The sequence below is a fragment of the Leucopleurus acutus genome (genome assembly GCF_964270905.1).
Source record: "Leucopleurus acutus genome assembly, chromosome: 4".
NCBI lineage: Eukaryota > Metazoa > Chordata > Mammalia > Artiodactyla > Delphinidae > Leucopleurus > Leucopleurus acutus.
The window spans coordinates 129147618-129172236 of record NC_139146.1 but is presented as its reverse complement, the minus strand read 5'-3'; the positions used below and the strand labels follow the sequence as shown (position 1 = coordinate 129172236).

At 35.5% G+C, this 24619-nt stretch overlaps 1 protein-coding gene across 1 annotated transcript in view; it reads right to left on the bottom strand.

Annotated features, from left to right (window-relative positions):
- Positions 1–1658: 1658 nt before the first annotated feature.
- The window catches only part of IQCM (IQ motif containing M), a gene marked incomplete at both ends in the record, with an annotated part of 348083 nt that continues 325122 nt past the window's right edge, over positions 1659–24619 (bottom strand). The window contains one exon of the mRNA XM_082838169.1: positions 1659–1762. Coding sequence (XP_082694295.1) covers positions 1659–1762 — 104 coding nt within the window. The remainder of the gene's footprint in view (positions 1763–24619) is intronic.

Below are 24619 nucleotides of genomic sequence, written 5' to 3'. Positions count from 1 at the left end.
CTGACCTTACACTGTCTTCTACAGGTCTAGAGTGACATGTCACTGAACTTAATGTAGGATCACACCTCTAAAAGACATTCAGGAGCCCTACCTCAGTTTGCTAAAAAATCAAGAAGAATAGTCAAATCTAGAAAATATGAGACAAGAACAATCACACTTTTTTTTTAAAGGAAAAATAAATTTCTTCTGTGTCCTGCCCCCGATTGTCATAATCATAACTTAATTTTTATATTTTATTGTTATAAGGTAATTTTGATATTGTTTTTATATTAATTGTTTTCTCTTATAAATACATTTGCCATTTGAAATAGTGGCACTCATTACACAACACTCATTAGGAAATCTTGTGTTTTAGTTTATAAATGCATTTCATTATATTCTATGCTTTTGCTCCCAATTCTCTGGAATATTGAAGGCAGAAATCTAGTGAAATTTTTATCCTAATAATGCTATAAAAAGGAGCAGGCTTCTGATCTGTTATCATGCTGGGACTCAACTCATGTGTGACTTTTTTCCCTTTATTTAACTGCGCATTTTCCAGCTTTTTTTCAGTACTGAAATAAAATGTTTTTCTTTAAAATCAGGCTCTCTCAATTATCAACTGGGATAATACAGATCATTTAATTTCACAGATAAGCTAACCTCTATATTTTAGTCAGTCACTTTTAGCCAATCACTTTTCCCCCCTATCAAACGTTTTACTGCTAACATTTTCTGAATAGGGTATCAGCATGTTTTTTAGTCCATCTTGGTTCTGGTTTTGGTGAGGCCCTGACTTAACATGATTCTTGTAATTAGCCTTCTAAAAATTTCATTCTAGTACCTTCCATATTTACAGTTCATGAAGTAGTCTGAGAGATTTTTTTTTTAAAACCAAAGTGTCTATTACAGAGGTAATAGATCAGGGCAAGAATTGAGAAAATGGAACACCTGTCATGTATTTCCTGCCTCTTTATTCATATCAAGTCACTGTGCTGTGCATGGATTCTGTTCCCTCTACTATTATTTCTACAATCTCATTCATAGATGGAGGGAGGAAGGGAGGGAGAGAGGGATGAATGCTGGTTAGATGGTTGGATGGATGGATGGATGAATGATGGATAGATAAAATTAAATTCAAGATTCTTTAGAGACTGGTGTTAGCCACTGTGCTTCAAATCTTTTCTGAACTAAGGTAGGTAATTCAGGAATACTATATATTAACTTTCAGTTCTTCACTTTAAAGTGAGCAATAAGAATAGGGAAAACATAATATGATGACTACACTAATAAAATATTTTAAAACACATTTTGAGAAACCATTTCCAAAAAAATGTGAGGTTCTAGAAATAAGAATCTTAACATTTCTTTATGGCATTTATTGGTACTGCAACAAACCAAATTTAAGTCCAATGAAAGGAATTCTTGATACTATGTGATTTCAACTTCATTACGATAAAAGAGATGTCGTTTATAAAAAAAGGTCCAATGAATGGTTCATCCAAAGATATTTAGTAATTATAGACTGACTTGTTGAAGTTCTTTGGATGTGCAAAGATGCTTGTCCTTTTTTCCTGTTGATACAGAATTAATCCATGGCCTATGTTAATCTATGTCTTTGGGTAGATAGGTTCAACTCTTAAGGTTTCAACATTGTATTGAAAATACTATCTTACTTCTCATGACGAATACTGTTGTCTCATTTTGCTTTCTCTCATAGATCCGGCCACCAGGTTCCCAACAATCTGGATGTTAGCTCTTTTGAGTATTGGATGTCCACTGACTGTAAGACAAAATATATAATTACATTAATAAATTTTAAATTATATGACACAATGTATCATGCTTTTGAAATAATTTTAAAATATTATAGGAAATCAGTTATGGTTGTGCTAAAACAAAGATTTGACTTGGGCACATTTCCTTCAGGTGTATTGAGATACATTATATATCATACCACGAGATTCAGCAAGAATTACTGTTGGACCAAAGAGTTGAGAGGAAGGATGGCAGAATCTGGATTCCACCAATCTACAGCATACTTGAAATAAATAAATTAGATGCAACATATGTTTGACCATAAGAACAACAGCATTGAAAATTTTTGCATTACAATGGAATCAGTTCTGGTACTGATATTCAAATCAATACAAAGCACTATTTTTATAGATGGCTTGTACTTGATTCATCTTTATGTATAAAATGCCTTCAAATAAATAAAAAACATAGATTTACTGCAGACACCATTTTAGACAGTACTAATTTACAGATATGGTCATATACTTTGCCTTTTAAGACCTATTGTTGTTATTAAACAAAAACATAACCAACTACAAAAAACAGTTAAAGTTGTGAGAAGAACAATCCTCATTACTAACAGAAAATGAATGACTTGATGTGTTGTCAAAGGAGAAGCAGGGCATTGTTGTTTTCAGGTTTATCTATATTGCCATTAGAAAAAGAGCAAGGCTTATAATAAAAAAACTAAATTAGACTACATTCCGAATATTTATGAAATAATTAGTATTAGTAATTATCATTGCAGGTGTAATCACAGGGAAAGGCAATCACCAATTGATGTCCCAATATAGTAGTTATACAAGATAAGTGTGTTAGTTCTAAAGGTGAGATCTTAGGACTAAATGATTTCCTACTGCAATTTTTTTGATAATATGCAATACCAACCATATATTTCATCAGGCAGAGAATAGCTGAAATACAGGATTACTCAAAGTAGGTAAAATAGAAGAAAAAGTGAATATAATGGTCCAAGCTCTTGTTCTTATACATTTGTGAGTGAATCCAAATTTAATACTCAATCTTAGTTTCCTTATTTTTGAAACAGGGATAATATCTATCCTGTCTGGTTGTTAAAAGGATCCAAAAACATATGTCAAGAGATATATGTGTAAGAATAATGTATTAATATTGACCCATCAATTATAAAATATACCACACTAATGCAAGGTGTTAATAATAGGCAACAGGAGGAAGGGGTTGCAGGTGAGGGGGTATATGGGAACACCCTGTACTTTCCACTAGTATTTCTGCAAACCTAAAATTCCTCAAAAACATAAAGTCTATTAGTTAAAAATAAAGATATGTGCCTGACAATTCATTAAGTATTCAAAATATAGTTGCTGTATTATTATTATTTACACTATGAAGTTATAATATATATAGGCTTTATAAAGAAATCACTAATAATTGTGTGAGATAATAGCAAATGTATATATATTGGTCTCTGTCCCCAGTTCCTGGCACAGAACTCTTAAAACGCTTACAATTTCCTAAGTGATAACAGCACTGGGAGCATCTTTTGTTCTAATGAGGTGACTCTGGGTGGGCTACTGGATGGGGGCTGGTCACCAGAAAGACCAAGCCATGATTAAAAGCTTGGAACTTTTAGCCCCCTCCCACCAACACTTCTCCAGGGAGGGACAGGGGCTAGAAATGGAGTTAATGGTCCACCATGCCTATGTGATAAAGCCTCAATAAAAATCCCAGTGGTACGGGGTTTAGAAAGCTTCCAGGTGGATGAAAACATCCTTGGACCGGAAGGGTGATGCCACAGGGACAGAAAACAGAAGTACAGGACTCTCCCAGATCTCACCCCACTTATCTCTTCAACTGGCTATTCGTTGGTATCCTTTATCCTATCCTTTAATAAAATGGTAAATATAAGTAAATGTTTCCCTGAGTTCTGTGAGCTTCTCTAGCAAATTGATAAAACCTGAGGAGGGAGTTATGGGAACCTCTGATTTGTAGCCAAGTTGGACACAAGTTGTGGATAACTTGATAACCTACTACTTGTAATTGGCATCTGAAGTGGGGGACAGTCTCCTGGGATGGAGCACTTAACCTGGGAGATCTGACTGGCATCTGATTCTCTCTCCAGGTGGATTGTGTCAGAATTGAGTAAAATTGTAGGACACCCAGCTAGTGTCAGAGAATTGCTTGTTGACATGGGAAAAAACAAAACTCACACATTGGAATTGGCGACCAGAATCTTAGTTGGTGACCGGAAGTGGGACTGGGAGCAGAATCCTAAATTGCATAATATATAATTTCATAAATATTTCAATTAAATAAAGGATCATTAATTTTAGGAAGGATAAAAATGTAAGTATACATGATATATTTTTAACCCTTCAAAGTAAGTATTCTCGACCTTCATTTTTGTCATATGGCAGAACAGATTCAGAGAAAAATCTTTTTGATTAAAACAACTCAAATCCTGAATAAAATATTAAGTGTATTTTAACTGCATTGCTAAATTGGCAGAGAAGGAAGAAAATGCAAAGGCCAAAAAAAGTAAAATCAGTAACCTTAGTGAATATTTGAGTGCTAAAGCCAGTTTTTTTTTCTGAGGTTTTCTGCTGAGCCCTGGATATCTGAGCTTCAGCCTTGTGAGGGGAGTGGGGTCAGGAGGTAAAGCATAAGGTTCACTCAAAATGGGAAGCCCGGCATGAGATCACAGCGGAGTGTGGGGCCCCAGAGGGCTACACATCAGAGTAGGTGGGATAATATCACAAAATAAAGAGAGAGAAGGAGAAAGAGAGAGAGAGAGAGAGAAGGGCAGGAAAATGAAGGCAAGGGAAGAGAAGAGAAAACTTCAAAGAAGAGGACAGCAAGGAACCTTTCCCTTTTCCATGAGGCTGGGTAGATGGAGCAGAGCCTCAAAGCCACCATTGTTTGATGCCCTGGTTTATGTCACCTGTGTGGTCCAAAATACCTTAAATAAATTTAGAGTTTGTTGGGCCCCAAGAACAAATGAAAAAACCTCTCTAGAGGAAAGCAACTTCAACCAAGGTCTTTAAAATATGTCATAGAAACATATTTTATTAAACCCTTATATGTTACAATCAGCTTTAAATAGAAAAACAGGCTACAAAGCAGTATCTACAATGTGATCCCAGTTTTTAAAAAAGTTATATGCATAGGAAACCATGTACAGTATTAAATACCAAAATATTCACAGTGGTTGGAATTATAATTTAGCTTTAGTTCTTTTCGCTTATCCATATTTATGACAGAAGATATTATTTATGTAAAATAACAGTATTAGAGATGTTCAAGTTTCTAGATTGGGATATACGGTAGAAAGTCATTTTTATTGTAGATAATGAATAATCAGAAGTTAGATCTTTGTTGATAGTCAATAATTTGAATAAATGATTTCAACTTGGGAAAATAATCAAATAAAAATAGATAATATGGTTAATATTCATTTAATAGGCTGTATTTTCAGAAAAGGGATACTAAATTTTCCTCAAAGGCTCAAAGTAAGCTTTTGTCCTCTGTTTTCTTTTAAACCATCTCTATGTTTTTATGTTCACAAGTCCATTTTATGATTTTTCATGCCATTTCCATGACCCACTCAAGGTTATATATTGTATTCTTCTACACTATTGGCTACTTCCTGTCAGTGCTTCAAAATGAATCTTTGTAGAGCAACTTGGAAAGAAAACAAACACTGACTGTGTTAGAACATAAAATACACATTTAGGTCATTGAGTACTATTGAGTCCTATTTGTTCAGGTTCTTGCTAAGGGCTATGAGGTGATATAAAAGGCACTAGCTGAGACCTTTCTGGGTCTTCATTTCCTAATCCAGAAACAATTAAAAAAACAAACAAACAAACAATTGCAATTATTATGCTACTCATAGACATTTAGTTTAAAAAATGAAAGTATCTACCTAATGCGGTATAATGGCCCTGCCCACCAGAAGATTATCATAGTGAATACAAAGCAAAAATATAGTCCTAGATGACAAACAATAAAGGACGTATTTAAGTAGTTACATTTGATGCTTATATGTTGCAAGGGTACAAATTTGAACCCAAGTTTTGTGCATCTGAGTATTTCAAACAGAGTTACGTCCATGAAGACTGGCTGAATAAATCCTCTAGAGATCTCTCTGCAAAGAAAGACCAAGAAATCTTCTTGGGGAAAAAAATTCTTAATATGAGAAGAGTGAGCTGAATATTTTCATCTTGGTCCAATAAGATGATGGCTGTTGGCAGGGATGAGTGGTTTCATGTGCTCTGAGCTACCTCTTGCTAAGATGATTTTGCCTTGACTCTGCACTCCCTTCTTCCCCACCCTCCCACCCCGCCAAAGAGATTCTGGCCTATAGCCTTGTGAAAGGAAGACTCAAATGAGAAAATAATGGAGCTGAAAAAGCTATTTTCCTATACCATGTTCTCGGGATACTGAGAGAACAGGGTATCAGTGCTCTGAGATTAAGGGAACTGGGTTACAAGGCCAGGAGAGCGATGGGCTTTTCCCTTCAGCAGGTTGGCTTAGGCCCATATGGAATCCACACACCATGGCCTGGACAGGTGCTAGTGGCAATAGCAGCAGCAAGACACCTCCATCAGGCTTCCTGAGCTTTGGAGTGACAACAGCAGACAGCACTGCAAGGGGGTGGGTGGGAGGGGGGCGAAATTTCTATGTTGCAGCTTAGAACGGTGTATTTATGAGCACAAGTGAGATATCCTAGGAGAACTTCTAGAAATAACTGCAGCTACCAGGATTGCTTTCAAAGAGACCAGAAGTTGCATAAGAGTAGGTAGAAAATTCTATGTGCCACTATTTTTGTGATTATGTATGTAGTTCCGCGGAGCAGCTGGGCCCGTGAGCCATGGCTGCTGAGCCTGCGCCTCCAGAGCCTGTGCTCCGCAATGGGAGAGGCCGCAACAGTGAGAGGCCTGCGTACCACAAAAAACAAAACAAAACAAAAAAACAAAAAAACCTGAAAGGGTAAAGTAACGTTAAAGAGACTCAGGAACCAACCTGAAAAAGCTCCCAAAGTCTAATGCTGGAATAATTTCAGCAACAACAACAGAATAATGTAGTCTTAGATTATAACTCATAGTAGGAAAGAAATATGTAGGAAAGAAATATCTATAAGTACATATTGATATAAATAAATGATTGAATAAAAGGGGAGAAAATATCTAATAATTCTTAATAATTTATGTTGATACTCCCACCTCCAAGAAAAAAGTTGAATTCCTCCATTCCTCCCCATTCCCTCCCCCAGTGTGAGCTGGACTTAGATATATGCTTTCAAAAAATAGGTTGCAGAAGGTGGATGGGAGGAAAGTTACTTTATAGTGAGTGGAGAAACCTGACAAATACTACCTTGGCCAGGTGATTAAGGTTAACAGCACTGGGGATAAGTCATATTGATAGCATGTTCCTGCTGATATGTGGTGAGGAGGGCACGTCACCTCTGACATTCTTTCAAAAAATGTATAATCTCAGCACTTAAAAAAACAATAACAATGAGAATAACAGCCGTCATTTAATGTACATTCATTCTGTGCCAGGCACTGTGCCGAGCACTTTACTTATCTTACTTTCTCTTTCCACCAATACCTGATGCTATCATGATTATTATTATAGGAAACTAAGACTCATATCAGTGACATGTTTCAATGGATAAATAATTCTTGATCTACATATGGACTGCAGAACCTTTTATAACAACTCATTGGAAACCATAGCACTCTATATATATCACTTATTTTTAAAGCAGGTCTAAGTTACATTATATTATTGCTTCTTTTTTTATACATTTGTCCTGTATATTCAAAATATCAATAATTCACTTCTTTTTCTCAGTGCACTAATCTCTATGAGTGTGTCTTGCAGATAGATGAGTGTTCAATAAATAATTTTGATAATGCTTATTTTTGTTTTATAAAAATGACATCGTACCATGCATATTTTGCTTTCTTCACTCAAGAAGGATTAATTCATGGAAATTCCTTCAAGCTAACTAGTATAGCTCTAATTCATTATTTTAAGCGGTACATAGTATTTTGTGATATGAATAGACCATAATATTCCTCTACTGATTAATGTTTACTTTGTTTCTCAGTTTTTCCAAAGAAAAATAATGTTAAAATAAGCATGTTTGTTTGTTTGTTAGGTAGTGGTTTTATTTCTATGTGATAGATTCTCAAGATGGAGTGCAGAAACACATTTTTAATTTTAATTGATATTGTCAAGGTGCTTTCTAAAACACTGTAAAATTCATATTTCTACCAGCAATGTGTGATGGTACTTCTTTGCTCATATCCCAGCCAACAATAGCAATTATTTTGTTTTGTTTTAATTTTGGCCAATCTAAAAGCTGCTAATCTACTGAGTTTCCTCATCCACTAGTGACTTTGAGCATCATTGCATATATCCAATAGCTGTTGGATTTTTGTTTTGTGAATGGTTTCTCTACATTTTTTGTCTATTTTGCTATGATTGTTCCCTTGTTCCTGATTTTAAATAGCTCACTGTATTAAACCTCTGCCTTCAAAAATGCAATTCCACTCCAAATCAAATTTATTTTTAATTTTTTTTGAATTTTTGAATTTTATTTTATTTATTTTTTATACATCAGGTTCTTATTAGTTATCTATTTTATACACATCAGTGTATTCATGTCAATCCCAATCTCCCAATTCATCCCACCACCACCACCCCTCTACCACTTTTCCCCCCCTTGGTGTCCATACGTTTGTTCTCTGCATCTGTGTCTCTATTTCTGACTTGCTAACCCGTTCATCTGTACCATTTTTCTAGGTTCCACATATATGCATTAATATACGATATTTGTTTTTCTCTTTCTGACTTACTTCACTCTGTATGACAGTCTCTAGGTCCATCCACATCTCTACAAATGACCCAATTTCGTCCCTTTTTATGGTTGAGTAATACTCCATTGTATATATGTACCACATCTTCTTTATCCATTTGTCTGTCGATGGGCACTTAGGTTGCTTCAATGACCTGGCTATTGTAAATAGTGCTGCAGTGAACATTGGGGTGCATGTGTCTTTTTGAATCCAAATCAATTTTTTAAATAAATTTGCTTATGGTGTTTTTTCATAGAAAAGTTTTGAAAGTTTTATGTATAAGCAAGGTCATTTTTCTTTTCTTGTGTATTCTTTTTGAGTACTATCTTTCCTGCTCCTACCTTAAATATGTAGTTCTCTAGATTTCCTATCAGATTTATTTATTTAGTTAGTTACTTAATTATATACCTATTTATTTATTTAGATGGTTGTTCAGCTTTCTCAACTGCCTCTTTTAGTATCTATTGATATTATCATATGATTTTTTTCTCCCTAAAAATGTTGATGTAATAAACTATGGGAATAGAATTCTTAATTCTTAATATGGTATCATCCTTCTGTTTGGAACAGAATGTTTAATCGATGGCTGGGACAACTTACTTGTCTCCAAGTACTCTGTACTCATGACTACTAAGGCAAAGACTGCCAACTTCTTCCACCCTGTCAGAAACTGTTTTGGATCTTTCAGGCCCAATTACAAGAAATCAACTCTTAGTAAGAGCCCTTCAGCCAGGTTTACATAAAAGTGACCTGGGCATCTTCCATGAGCTGGTTCTCATTCTCTGACCAGTGGCTAAGAAATGAGGCTTTGAAGCAAAGACGTTAGAGATGAAAATACAAGAGCAATTCTAGAATTTTCAAATAGAAATCCTTTATCATATTTCTTTAAGGGGGTGATAGAAAAAGACAAAGTAACACAAGCGTAAGACTTTAGAATATATGTAAAACACACAAATAAGAAATTTCTCTGAGTTGATGTAGATCCTAACATTCCAAACAAATACATGAGATTAACTTGAGGAGGAGGCCCATCTAGAACACACATTTTTAAATCCTAGGAAAAAATATGTACAAAAGCATTTTACCCCAGATGTTCTCCATAACTTAGTATATCTCTTGACCTTCCTTGGTTTTCCATCTCCTTGTCATAAAATGAAAGTGGTATGGTATTATTACAAAAATCCACTAGGAAATACTCAAACAAGTGCTTCATTATTTATTTTAGTCTATATTAGGACAATAGCATAGTGAAGATTCAAACTGCTGAATTGCCTCTGAGAAGAAACAATCACAAGAAAATTAAAGTGTTCCAATATATGTGTACACTGGAAAAGAGCAAAGATGGTTCAACCATCTGTGTTATAACCTACTGAGCTCTAACTGAAATCCAATTGATCTTAATGGGATTTAGCTAAGGACAAACAAAGCAGGATGGTCAATATCTCACCAGGAAGTGATAAAAATTCTTGTGACATTTTTAGCACAAAGCAAATTTTGGGATCAGCAAGAACAGAATTCAAATACTGGCACTACTAACTTAGCGCCTCTGTGTTCTCAGGAAAGATGAGCTTGCCTTTCTTCAACTGTAAAATGAAGATAATAAGAGGACTTAACCTAAAAGGATTAGCATAGGAATTTAATGAGAAAATGCACACAAAGCACTTGATTTAGATTTGAATACATCATAATTTCTTAATAAATTTTAGCTGTTGTTATTGCCCTTCTCATTTTTTTTTCAGTCATCCTCTACTGAGATGGAGATTAGTTTATCAGCATCTGCCTTAGTATATATTTATTTATTGGGTATATTGAGGTTAAAAAAAAAAAAGTGTGTTTGCTATGTGAATGCAACTTCCAGACAGGCAAACAGCCTCTTCCAATGGACCGCCAGTTTGTTTCCTCTAACCTTTTCCTATGTATTCTCTATTTACCACTGATGCGCCTACATTCTGATGTGAAGACAACTGAAATGTACAATTCTTTCTCCATTCTGATTGGGTTTCAATACACAACACTAGCTCCCCTGCCCACACACATTTCCCAAGTTAAACTCTGAGGAATAGAAATTTCATTTTGTTTAATCTTCTTCAATTAATCAGATAGATAAATCTATCTGGTGTGTATAAGAGATCTACCAATGCACAGCCCAAACTTCCTGCCCTCCCACCTCTCCCTTCTTTTATGAGCAAAACTTGGAAATATTGAAAGACTCAGGCTGGTAGAGTTCCACCAGTTTCATTTTCCCAGACCTTGAATCTAGGCAATGACAACTTCTGAGCAAGCATATTTATTAAGGTATTTAATCCCTTTCCATACAGGATCCACATCTGCGGAAAGGTTGAGAACAGGGTATGTTCAAAGGATAAATTCGCTCACAGTTATACTTTACCACTAGATGGCACTCTTTGTCATATCGAAGCAAATGTGGGGTCACTTCCTACTACCAAAATGCTCTGCAGTAGGCACTTGGCCTGCACCTGAGAAACATCTAACAGTAACAATGACTTTGTCACACCGGAAGCAAATAATAATTTCCAATGTAAGACCAAGTCTGGCCTTGATGAGGATAGGAAAATCCAATTATCTCCACCAACAAGAACCTCATTTAATAGGTACCCACCTCCAGTGGGCTGAAGGCTACCTGCAGTGTTTTTATCTCCAACAGTATCCAGCTTTCCACACTCCATCATTCCAGAGGCTTATGGAATCACCTTTTACCCCCACAGACTGTGCTGTCACTATGGTATCAGACTGTGGTGTCACTAGCAAGAACTCAGATGAGCTTCCAATTTTGTGATGAAAACCAATACATCTTTACCATGTAAAACTCCTATGTAAACATGATCCAATTGTTCCTGATTCTCCAAGATTCATTCTACTACTGCTGACAGGTCATGGAAGTTAATTTTCAGGCTGAAAATTGGCATTTTTCTTTCTCAAAGATGCACAAGAACTGAACAGATAAATTCCAGCAACAGTTTTTCAATAAGTCCACCCCAGAAACATTTTTGTGGAGCTGAGGTCATGAAAAGACCCCAGTTCTAAGCATTCTACATCACACTTAACATTTTGTACTTACAAAGAAGCCCAGCCCTAGAGATTTAGTGGCATGTTCTAATCATGACCAAGTCCTTTTTCTCTATTTGATGCTTCTTATGAATTTCTCAAGTTTTTAAAAAATTATTGTAATTATTCTGAACCAAGAAAAAAACTTGCTTAATTGCAAGTTCCACAGCAGTGGACACATTCTCAGAGGCCCAAGTTTATCTGACATGAACATTCTCTGAACAGAAGAATTTTAAACCCTTCAAAACTTAGGTCTCCATTGAGACTTGGTTAAAACTCATGTCCAACTGAAAATTTTAAAAAGTACTTCCTTAATCTAGTAAATTTATATGGTGCTGAATAGGTTTTCTTCTCTTTCTGGCATTTCTTGCCTTAAGTAGGTCATCCTAAACACAATTGTAATTAGCACAAGTTCAGTTTCGTGGATGTCTCTCTCCTTTGTAGCTCCCTTTGACCAGAAAAAAAAAAAAATGGTGAAATGTACTCTTGGCTCAATTACAGAGTAATTTTAATGCTGAGCCCAGCAAGTTGGGTTTAAAACTCTAGATTATAGATCCCACAATGTTACCCCAATATAATTCAGGGGTTCATGTGATCTCATTTCTGACATAATCTAGGGTAATGATAAAGAATTCTAATTTTTACTCATCATAAGAAAATGCCCATATACACACTACTATTCAAGATTTGAATCTAGCCGGTCAACAGACTTTGTACTTTTGCCTTTTGTCTGAATGTTAATTATTTGCATACATATTTAACTGAGATATATATTTATATGGTACACAAATATTTTATGCACATTATGATTTTAGCTCTAGGAATTTAAATTTGAAATTATACAAGCATTTATAAACATCTTCTATTCTTGGATCTCGATTCTGTAGTGGATTGATTCCTCCCTTCAACCTTCCACCTCGATCTAGAGCAACCGCAGATACAAAAACTGTATTTCTGAGATGGCCTTGAAACTGACTCTGGATGTTAATTGCCTTCTACCAACTAGCTACACTTTCATAAGATTTGGAAGGGAAAGTGATGTGGAGACCATCTTTCTACCCTTTTCTTTTTTTTCTTTCTGCTAGTAGATAAGGTCAAAGAAAGGCAAGTTTGTTCTGCTCAAGTATTCCAAAGACTCTTACCTAAACTCCTGGGTGACTAGAAGTATTTGCAGCAGCAGCAACAAAAACATCTTCGTGACTTCACATCCTGATTTCCGGAACAGCTACTGGGATGTGTTCTTGTATTCATAGCTCCAGTGGCAGCCACCAAGATGGTAACCTCCCTAGTGGGTCAGACCTTCATTGCTCTGAGAGTCACTCCTAGAAATCCAAACTAGAAACCATCCCTTCACCATTCAACAATTTTTTACAGGTCTTTTTAAAAAAATGTTATTGAAGTATAGTTGATTTACAATGTTGTATTTAATTTCTGCTGTACAGCAAAGTGGCTCAGTTATACATGTATATATTATTTTCATATTCTTTTCCATTATGGTTTAACACAGGATATTGAATCTAGTTCCCCGTGCTGTAAAGTAGGACCTTGTTGTTTATCCATTCTATATATAATAGTTTGTATCTGCTAATTCCAAACTCCCAACACATCCTTTCCCCACCCACCCCCCTTGGCAACCACAGTCTGTTGTCTATGTCTGTGAGTCTGTTCCTGTTTTGTAGATAGGTTCATTTGTGTCATATTTTAGATTCTACATATAATAATCATATGGTATTTGTCTTTCTCTTTCTAACTTACTGCGCTTAGTATGATAATCTCTAGGTCCATCCATGTTGCTGCAAATAGCATTATTTCATTCAGCATTTTTTAAAGTACTAATTTTTGGCATCAAATCAGTTTCTTCTTAACATTTCTAGTGTGCTTTTCATTTCCTGTGCTGAGCCTTGACTGATAAAGTATTCATTGTCTGAATTGTATTACTGCTGTCTGGTAAAAGTTCTTGAAGCTGATGCCTTTTAGAGACTGTGGAGCTGCTGCATCTTGCAGTTTTTTCTTTTCATGCATTCTGGTCCATCGTCCTCACCTAGTCCTCCTTTCCTTAGTAACCCTGTCCATTCACTACTTTAGAACCATTTATGAAAACTATTTTGTCAATCAAGCTTAATTTATCCCTTGGTTCCAGTTTAGGAATGTTAACATCATTTTGAAAGAAAAAGAAAATTCAGGAAATAGAATGTTTAAGGCATTTAAAATGACAGTGTTCTGAATGAAGGGAAGTTTTGTTTGTTTCTTTTTCTCTTCTCTGGTATATTTAAACTAGGAAATATGTCCTGATCCCCAGCTCCTACCACTTTTCACCACTGCTGCTACATCCTTTGCTGCTGCTACTATTGCTGCTTCACCCTTGCCCTGAAAATTCTGTTTCGAAAAGTAGTGTAGGTACTGTACTTGATATTTTGCATTTGTCACAAAATAGAAATGTTTTCAAGATATGTGTGTATAAAAATTAGTGGTCAAGATCATGCCAAGTCCCTTGCCTCTGCCACAGTTTTGCACAAAATCCTTTGTGCTGAAAATCCCATCTTTTATTTTATTTTATTTTTTTTAGGATATTCTTTATGAGCAAAATTTAGCCTAGGAATAGCCATTAAGGAAGTCCCAAATCCGGGAGATTGGGATTGATGTATATACACTGATGTGTATAAAATGGGTGACTAATAAGAACCTGCTGTATATAAAAAAAAGGAAGTCCCAAATCCATTCAGTTAAAAAGCTCAGTTAGTTCATATCAAACAATAAATATTGGTACCAGAGCACCTTGCTGAATTTGTTCTCAGCTAAACACTAAAATAAATACCATACATATTTATATGTGATGGTTGTTGGGAAGACTATCAGAAGGGTAAACAACATTTGGGGAAACCATCCGCCATTTGTTTCTTTGTACCTGACCAAAAATATGTTCAGCTGGTATTTGTGCTACTACATAGATGGGCGCCTACAGCCCATCTGATACTTCTGCTTTCATCCTCTTTCTCTGAATAAGGGAAGGAGGAGACAGAGAGACCAAAAACTGTGCCCAAGTCCCAAAATGCCATGGCCAAACCAGAGGAGTATCCTAACAAAGGAGAAAGTCCTTGTCAACAGGAGCTAAGTTAGCTCCTACTTTTTGGTTTATGGATGGCAAGGATTTTGTAGAAAAAAAGAAAAAAAATTAAGTAAAATACAATTTCCACTCTCAGATTATTTCAAACATTAGTTTGAAAGTTAATCAGGTTAATGCACTTCTGTGGAAAGAACTGGGACTTTTTGCACTCTGGTTTCTTTCCAGATCTTTTACAAAAACATAAACACAATTCCCATTTACATCTTCTTGCTATTCCATTGTGTTTTTCCTAAATATTATAATTCATTGATTCTTCCTCCCAGTTTATGTCTCTTTAAATTCAGATTGGAAGTATGGAATTTCCTTAGCAAATAGTATTAGATGCTGCAAGATTATTTTAATTTAAATTTACTATAAATAATCATTTAATGAAATAAGCAAACGTCTATTCCATTTTCATTGACAGGGCCAGAGGGTAATATTTGAGTATTTTGTTTCCAACAATTTATTATGAATATTTTCAAACATACTAAAACTGTGAATGAATTATACAATGAAAACCACTTAGATTCTACAATTAATAATTTACTGGACTTTATCATGTATCTCTCCATCTATCCGCCCTGTTTAAGGATTTTGTAATCAAATAATAGGAAGAATGAGCTGAAAAACATGGGCATGACTGAATAGAAATCCCCTCACTCTTAATATTTTCAACATTTTGACTTTGCTTTTTCCTCTCTAAACATTTCTATAAACATTTGGAGGATGTTTGAAATGAACACTGAGATTATGACTCATATCTCAACGTTTTCGGCAGGTTTTCCCATGTTTTTCAATAATGCAGGTTTTGTTGAGCAGTAGAGGAAGAAGGGTTATCTTTGAGTATCAGAGTAATATATAAAGCTCCTTACATGTCACGACTCTGCCCTCGATTTTTAAATAATGGGATTTTATAAAAAGACTGAATAAAGGACTCTAAAGCGATAAACTACAGAGAGATATAAGATGTTATTGCCAAAAACAGATAGCATTCAATTAGTTTTTTAAAGGCATTCTTATCACATCTACTCCTAATATTAGCTTTCTCAATAAACAATAGCCTGCTGCAATATTGCCAGGGTTGCCCAGCTGAGATGACAATGTGCAGTGACAGATGATAGGGACCATCTGAAATTGTTGATGTGATTCACAAATGGCACTCACTGGCCGCTCAGTCTTTAAGATCATTCAGTGACTCTAACAAGATACCAGATTAATATTCATGTGGTAACAGAGATAAGAAATGCATTTTTCTGCAATAAAAAATGAACTAAAAATATGTTGTGGGTTTATTTTCACTTACTTTTATCTAACTGAGCCTAATGTGTACATAAAAAACAATAAACACAAATCTTTCTGCTTTTTAAAAAGGGTTTAAATATTGTGTGCCTATTCAAGACTTTAGTTAAGATTTACAGCTTGTATTTGCTACAAATGAAGGGAAAATAGGTAGGGAAAAATATCTCTATGATTTAATGTAATCATGCCACCATTCACACTAGCTTACGTCAGTCTCTAATTTTTAAACATATGAATTAGCACATTAAACTACTGGGTCAAACTAAAGTTTAGAATAATATTTTATAATCTGTTCTTTTTCTCCAGAACATTGAAATTTTCTAGTTTTAAAATTTTAAAAATTCATTATTTTAAATCATCTAACTAAAAATTATATTTTCAAGATATTTTGGCACATTGGCCAATTTGATAGGATTGAAACATTTGACCTTCTGAAAGGAAATGAAATATTTAGATTGAAATTTTTGTAACATTCCCAATTCAAGACACAAACCAACTGTTGGCTTATGATAAACAAAAAATTTCTTAACATTATCTGTGAGGCTCTAAAAGGTCTGGCCCCTTCCTACCTTTCAAGTCTCATCTGGAAGGATGTTCACAGGATTTCTAGGTAAGGCAATACTCTAGTTTTCTCTTACCATAATGAGCTGCTGCTTCTTATTCTTTTAAGGATTATTCTTCCTTCTCTCTGACTTGGTATCAAATTCTGTGCCTTGAAACCTCCTCTATCTTTATCCCCCTTCTTCCCCAGAACTATGCCCTTAAATCATACATTTGTTAATAGCTATCAAATTGATATCTCCAGCTTCAATAGCTCTCTAAGCTCCAGATTTGATGTGAAAGGGGACCTTAAAATCCACTGCATATCAAGGGTAAGAAAAATGAACACTTTCAGTGATATCCTGGACTGACCAGAGAAGATTTTACGTATCTCTTCCCAATTCTCTGTTCAGTAGCACCAAAGTTGGAGAGTCATAGGTATATATTCTGCCTGACATTGCTGCTGTGAAGAGTAATGTGTTATAGAGCAGAGGAAATGAGATAGTAATGGGCAGAATAAAGCAAATATGCAAAGAGCAACAGTGCTAAGAGATCTTGTGGTTCAGGAGAGAGGGAGAGAAGGCAAGTTGACATTCCATAACCCATAATCCCATGTAGCATGGCTCTGCTGTCTGCAATTGGGTTTCATGTGCCTACATTCTGTTTTTTAAATAAACATGTTTTGCTTAAAAGTTCTTATTAAAAATTGCCATTAAAGATTTAGTTGAGAAAAAAATATCTCACTAACATCAAGATATGGTACCAAATTGACCTCTTGTAATCACCACTTAGATGTGCATTAGTCATCTCAAAATTCACGTCTAAAACTGAACTGAATTTCCCCCAAAGCTGCTTCATTCACATTTCCTCTTCTTCCTCAGCTCAGTAAATCCAACATTTTTAGTTGTTCAGGCTAAAATCATTAGACTTTGACTCCTTTTCTCTCACATAACTATATCCTCTCCCATTGCATGTCCTGCTGGCTCTATCTTCTGAATATATTCAGAATCTGAATACTTCTCATCATCTCCATTGTCACCACCCTTTTCCAAGCCATTATTCTCTCCTGCCTGGATTATTGCAATAGCTCTTATTAGTCCCTGCTTCTGCCTCTCTCTGCCTCACTCTCCCACCCCTCAAGTCTATTTTCTACACAGCAGCCAGAGTAAATCTTGTCACTCTTCTGATCAACACTCCATTAAGCTTCCCATTTCCCTCAGGCTAAAAGCCAAAAACTTGATAATGACCCCTGCCTCTTTAGCTCTGTAACCTCCCCTCCAACTATGCACCTCTTCATTTATTTCCTTCCAACTACACGGGCTCCCCTGCTGTCCTGAAACACTCCAGACACTCTCCTTTCAGGTTCTTTGCCTTTGCTGTTCCTTTTTTTAGAATTTCTCCTCAATGATCCCCCTGGCACAATTCCTCACCACTTCAGGTGTTTGCTCAAATGGCACCTTCTACATGCAGATTTCCTTGCTCATTCCATTTAAATTGAAGAACCACCTACTCCCAGGACATCCTAACCACTTCTAGCCCCTTTCTGCCATACAGTTTACAACCATATAACACAGTGTGTATTTTATTCATCTTGTTTATTTTCTGTTTCTCTCCACTAGAATATAAACTCTTGGCTGGCAGAAATTGTTGACTATTTAGATCAGAGCTGTATCCCCGTGTGCCTAGAATGATGCCTACTATATAGTAGATGCTCAATAAACCTTTGAATAAATGAATGAGTGAATTCAGATAATAAATAAAAATACTTCTGGGGGTGAAGTTGGAAAAATGGCTGAATTACACAAACTATTTGCCTCCACTGCCTTAATTCAATGGAATATTGCCAACTCTTTGTTTTGTTCTATTTTGATTCTGCATCTGTGTAGAGTTCGTTTCCAAAATTTGGGGATGTATAGTAATTTAGTCAGGGAAAAAGTTGTTTCCATGGATGCCTGGTAAACTGATTACAATGAAATTGGCAGTGGGTCCTAGCTTTAATATGACACCATGCCATATTATAATTCTAATTTCCACTATAAAGTTTTTCTAGTGACAGAATGGGTACTTTCCCAGGTCCTTTTATTTTTTTACAAAACTTAGATAAAAAGCTCATGTTGTATTTGGCACCTGATCATTCACAGCAATCTTCTCAGATAAAAACACAGAGTCAGTGAGAAGAAAGGAAAAAAAATCTCCTGCAGACCAGAAGGGAATAATCCCTTGCTATATGCTAATGAACCAACAATAAAGGCCCTATTATGTTATTGTTTTGAATGATATTGTTCACATTAAGTTTCAGTGATGCCAAAGGCAGAATCACCCAGAGGCTTGGATACATCAGTTAGGACAATGACACATACTTAAGCTCATCAATATTAACAATGGCTGGTGCATCTAGTTTAGACCAAAATGAAAAAAATGGAAACTTGAGTTTTCTTTTTAGTCTTATTTGGACATTATTGATCATATTCTTGAACAGAAAAAAAAAAAGGAAAATTATACTGTGGTATCAATACCCTGAAATACACACAAACATATGCCCTAATGGGACAACACCAGCAATAAAAGTATCTTGAGACCCCTGCCTGTTCCCAGGCTAAAATAGTAATACTAATTGTCCTTGTCTTGAATCTCTTGTGCCCTCATATTCTAAGATTTTTAAGTCTGGTTAGACTGGTAATTGCTTCCATTGCCATATGTAGACACTTTAAAAAATGATGTAGGTGATAGAAACCAGAGACAAAATGCATCATACATATATTTTGACTTGCTCATAAATCTAGGAAATTTAGAGGATCTCTAGTCATTAAATTATGTTTGAAATATGTGGATAATGAATATCTCTATGGCCCTCTAAGGATAATGCAGATTCCAAATGAGACACTAGAATTTTTTACCACATGAATGTGACACTGAGATCAGATGGACAGCACTCTGGCATATTCAATAAAACACAGTTGACACAGTTCTGTTTTTTAAGTGTACAATTAAAGTTATGTCACAAACTGAGTAGCTGATTTAAGAAATTTTTAAATATTCAGCTGCAAAATTGACTATTAAATTTGAACAGCTGGATCTTTTTGGCCAAATGTCGACTGAAAGGATGGGCTAAATTCCTCCATTATTAATCCTCACATTCTCTATAGAACATTCTGGAATATGTTATACATTAGAATTTCTTATGAAGTTACAGTATCTATGAATGTGAAAATCATGTAGGACAGATGATGGAAAGTATGTCTTCTAATGAAATTTGAGACCTGAGAAGAATACTGGTGATCACCTAAGCTCAGTTTTTTCTTTCATTTTACAGATAAGAAGCTTCAATTCCAGTAAAGAAAATGATATGGAGTCATATTAATAGTTATAATTGCATTATGTGACTGAAGGGGATCAGAATATGCAGTCCCAAAATACGTCACTCTGGCAAAAGAATTATTTTGAGTTGAGGGCAACTGAAGGGCAGCAGAGGCAGGAAGAACTCTCTGCTCTTCCACTTTCTGCCTAAAAGCAGGGCATACATTTTCCTTTGTGAAGGTGTTCTCCTCCCCTCTCCTGTAACAGGAAGAGAATGACTTTTAATCTCACTGCAGAGTCACTGACTTGAGCCTGCATAACAAACCTTATTAAACAATCCATATGTTCCACTAGTATCCCCATATATTTACCTTCCCAAAATTTGCTACACCTAGAAGCCCAAACCCCTTTTCCTTTGTCTAGTTACTTCTCCACAACCTAATGTTACTTGGTAAAATGGTATATAAGCCCGCAGGTTTAACTGACTCTTTGGGGCTTTCACTTCTTCTCTGTGAACCCGTCCCCATACACTGCATGTAAAAGTATTAAAGTCAATAAATTATGCATGCTTTTTTTCCTGTTAGTCTGTCTTTTGTCAGCTTAACTTGCAAGTCTCATTCATAAACCTAAGAGGGTAGAGGAAAAGTTTTTCCTGCCCTACATGACAAACGATTATTTGCCACTCAGTTAAATAGAATTTACTCAGAAACAGCTATTTCTGAGTTAAGAATTTACTCAGAAACAGCTATTTCCACAGTGTGTTTATAATCCAGCTGTGGGTGATTTAGCTTTATTACTTAAAAAATTGTACATCCTACACTATCCACTTCAGAACTCCATCCCTCTTATCTTCTACACGTGTTGCAGGAGAAGGAGAGATGCGGGGAGTGGGTGCTATTGCCGTTCATCCTAAAAGACTGTTTTAGAACGATATGAGAGGGAGAGAGAGCCTACTGCTTTAAAGTTGTGGCACTAGCTATATTTCAGGATTTAATTTTTAAATAGTCTTAATCTGCCTCCTTATTAATACCTTGAACACAGTTAAGTGCTTACAAAATATCAGACACTTGCTAAAAATGAGGAAGCCGTGATGCCTAACCTTAAAGGGCTTACAGTCGAACATGAGGAGACAGTTTAAAAAACAAGGAGTAGAATGAAGAGATTACAGACACCATGATAGTAGCCTGTTGCCAGAATAACAGAAGGACAAAGGCGAGAGTAGATAACTGTATCACAGTATGGGTTGACAAAAATGAATACAGAAGGTGGCCCTTGAGCTCATGAAAAGTTGCCTGTGAAGAGGAAGGTGATAAGTAAGATATGCCACTTTTACACTGAGTCAATCACAAATTCATCTCAAAGATTCCTAGAAGCCAAGACATTTCCCCCAAAGTACAGACCCAAATATCCAACTGACTTGACAAATCCATCAAGTTCAACATGTTTAACACCCAACTTAAAATCTTTCCTTACAAACCTGGTCTTCTTCACTATAGATATTCCATCTGTTTCTCAAGTTAGAAATTCGAGTCAAACTTGACTCTTTCTATTATCAAACCATTGTCAAGTTATTGATTTTACCTGCAGAATACCTTTCAAATAAGTTCAAGTTTTTCAATTTTCTCCATTACTACTGTAATTCAAACTATGAGCATCAACCACTTCTACTATTGCATTACTTAAGGACTTAGAAGCATGCCTAGTACATAGTAAATGCTCAGTAAATATATTGAATAAATAATTGACTCAACTGGTTTCCTTGTACCCCTTTTGCTTACCTTTAATTCATTTTCCAAGGGGAAAAATGGTCTTTTCAGCTCTCTAGTATTCTCATGCCATTCTCCTATTTAAAAACCACACTGGCTTTAAAGAAAAAAAATTAATAAGCCTTAAAAGGTCCTGCATGAATGGGCTGGTTAATGCTCTGTCTTGCACAAAACAAGATGAGAAATGTGTGTCTGTGTACTTGTAATTTATTATCACTGTATAGGATTTGCACTGTGATGTCAACCTCCACATTGAATAATTGGGAACTCTGAGTTTGCCATACTTCAGTGGATACAAGAGGAGGGAAAAGATTGGGGAGGAAGGTGGTGATCCCACATGGCACACACTTTTTGAAACAAAATTTTTGATTATAAATATTTTCAAACACAAAGTATAGACAATATATAACAAGCATTTAACACATACATTTAACAATTATCGATATTTTATACTCTTTGTAGCTGAAGTATTTTAGGGGAAATGCTAAACCTCATGTCACCTCATTTCAGAATGTTTTAATAGGCATCTTTAACAATATGCACACCTTCTTGCAAACTACAATGTCATTATCATACCTAACAAAAACAGTAAGAATTCCTTGGTATTATCTGATTCAAAGCTGAATTAAAAATTTTTTAATTTTATCAAAAAATGTCTTTTTCACATATCAGTTATTAGAATCAGGATCCAAACAAGGTCCATACAGTGTGTTTGGTGATGTCTCCTAAATCCTAATCTGAAGCAGTCCTTTTTCCCATTTTTAAAATTTTCATCCCATTAGTTTGAAGAAACTGGTTAGCTGTCCTATAGAATGCTCTACATCCTAAATGTCTCAGTTTGATTCCTTTGTGGTCTCATTTAACTTATTTTACCAGGAAACTTTCTGTAAATTGGAAGTTACCTTGAAAGTTTTAAATAAATTCAGGTTTAATGTCCTTCCTATCTCCTCCCACCAAGAACACTTAAGTGATGCTGTGTGTTTCACAGTCACATTGGGGATTGGGGCTTCAACATATGAATATGGGAAGAATACATTCATAGCAATCACAATGTTTTGATTACTGCTGTTTGTTTGTTGTTGTTTTAATTTTTTTTTATTTTAATTAATTTTGTTAACATCTTTATTGGAGTATAATTGCTTTACAATGGTGTGTTAGTTTCTGCTTTATAACAAAGTGAATCAGTTATACATATACATATGTTCCCATATCTCTTCCCTCTTGCGTCTCCCTCCCTCCCACCCCTCCCAATCCCACCCTTCTAGGTGATCACAAACCACGGAGCTGATCTCCCTGTGCTATGCGGCTGCTTCCCACTAGCTATCTAGTTTACGTTTGGTAGTGTATATATGCCCATACCACTCTCTCACTTTGTCACAGCTTACCCTTGCCCCTCCCCATATCTTCAAGTCCATTCTCTAGTAGGTCTGTGTCTTTATACCCGTCTTACCCCTAGGTTCTTCATGACCTTTTCTTTTTTGTTTTTCTTTCCTTAGATTCCATATATATGTGTTAGCATACGGTATTTGTTTTTCTCTTTCTGACTTACTTCACTCTGTATGACAGACTCTAGGTCCATCCACCTCACTACAAATAACTCAGTTTTGTTTCTTTTTATGGCTGAGTATTATTTCATTGTATATATGTGCCATATCTTCTTTATCCATTCATCTGTTGATGGACACTTAGGTCACTTCCATGTCCTGGCTATTGTAAATAGAGCTGCAATGAACATTTTGGTACATGACTCTTTTTGAATTATGGTTTTCTCAGGGTATATGCCCAGGAGTGGGATCGCTGGGTCGTATGGTAGTTCTATTTTTAGTTTTTTAAGGAACCTCCATACTGTTCTCCATAGCAGCTGTATCAATTTACATTCCCACCAACAGCACAAGAGTGTTCCCTTTTCTCCACACCCTCTCCAGCATTTATTGTTTGTAGATTTTTTGATGACGGCCATTCTGACTGGTGTGAGATGATATCTCATTGTAGTTTTGATTTGCATTTCTCTAATGATTAATGAAGTTGAGCATTTTTTCATATGTTTGTTGGCAGTCTGTATATCTTCTTTGGAGAAATGTCTATTTAGGTCTTCTGCCCAATTTTGGATTGGGTTGTTTGTTTTTTTGTTATTGAGCTGCATGAGCTGCTTGTAAATTTTGGAGATTAATCCTTTGTCAGTTACTTCATTTGCAAATATTTTCTCCCATTCTGAGGGTTGTCTTTTGGTCTTGTTTATGGTTTCCTTTGCTGTGCAAAAGCTTTTAAGTTTCATTAGGTCCCTTCAAACTATACTACAAAGCTACAGTAATCAAGACAGTATGGTACTGGCACAAAAACAGAAATATAGATCAATGGAACAGGATAGAAAGCCCAGAGATAAACCCACACACATATGGTCACCTTACCTTATATAAAGGAGGCAAGAATATACAGTGGAGAGAAGACAGCCTCTTCAATAAGTGGTGCTGGGAAAACTGGACAGGTACATGTAAAAGTATGAAATTAGAACACTCCCTAGCACCATACACAAAAATAAACTCAAAATGGATTAAAGACCTAAATGTAAGGCCAGACACTATCAAACTCTTAGAGGAAAATATAGGCAGAACACTCTATGACATAAATCACAGCAAGATCCTTTTTGACCCACCTCCTAGAGAAATGGAAATAAAAACAAAAATGATTACTGCTGTTTTGTAGTGAAGTTTTAAAATCATGAAGCTTCCAATTTGAGTGAGTTCTCCATTGTTTTTCTATTCTTTATTTCATTATTCCCTCTTTAAACTTTATTTTAATTTATTTTTTAAATAAAATATAAAGTTAGGTTGTTGATTGGAAATCTTTCTTAGGGTGGAAAGTTAGGTTGTTGATTGGAGATCTTTCTTCTTTTTTAATATAGGCATTTGCAGGTATAAATT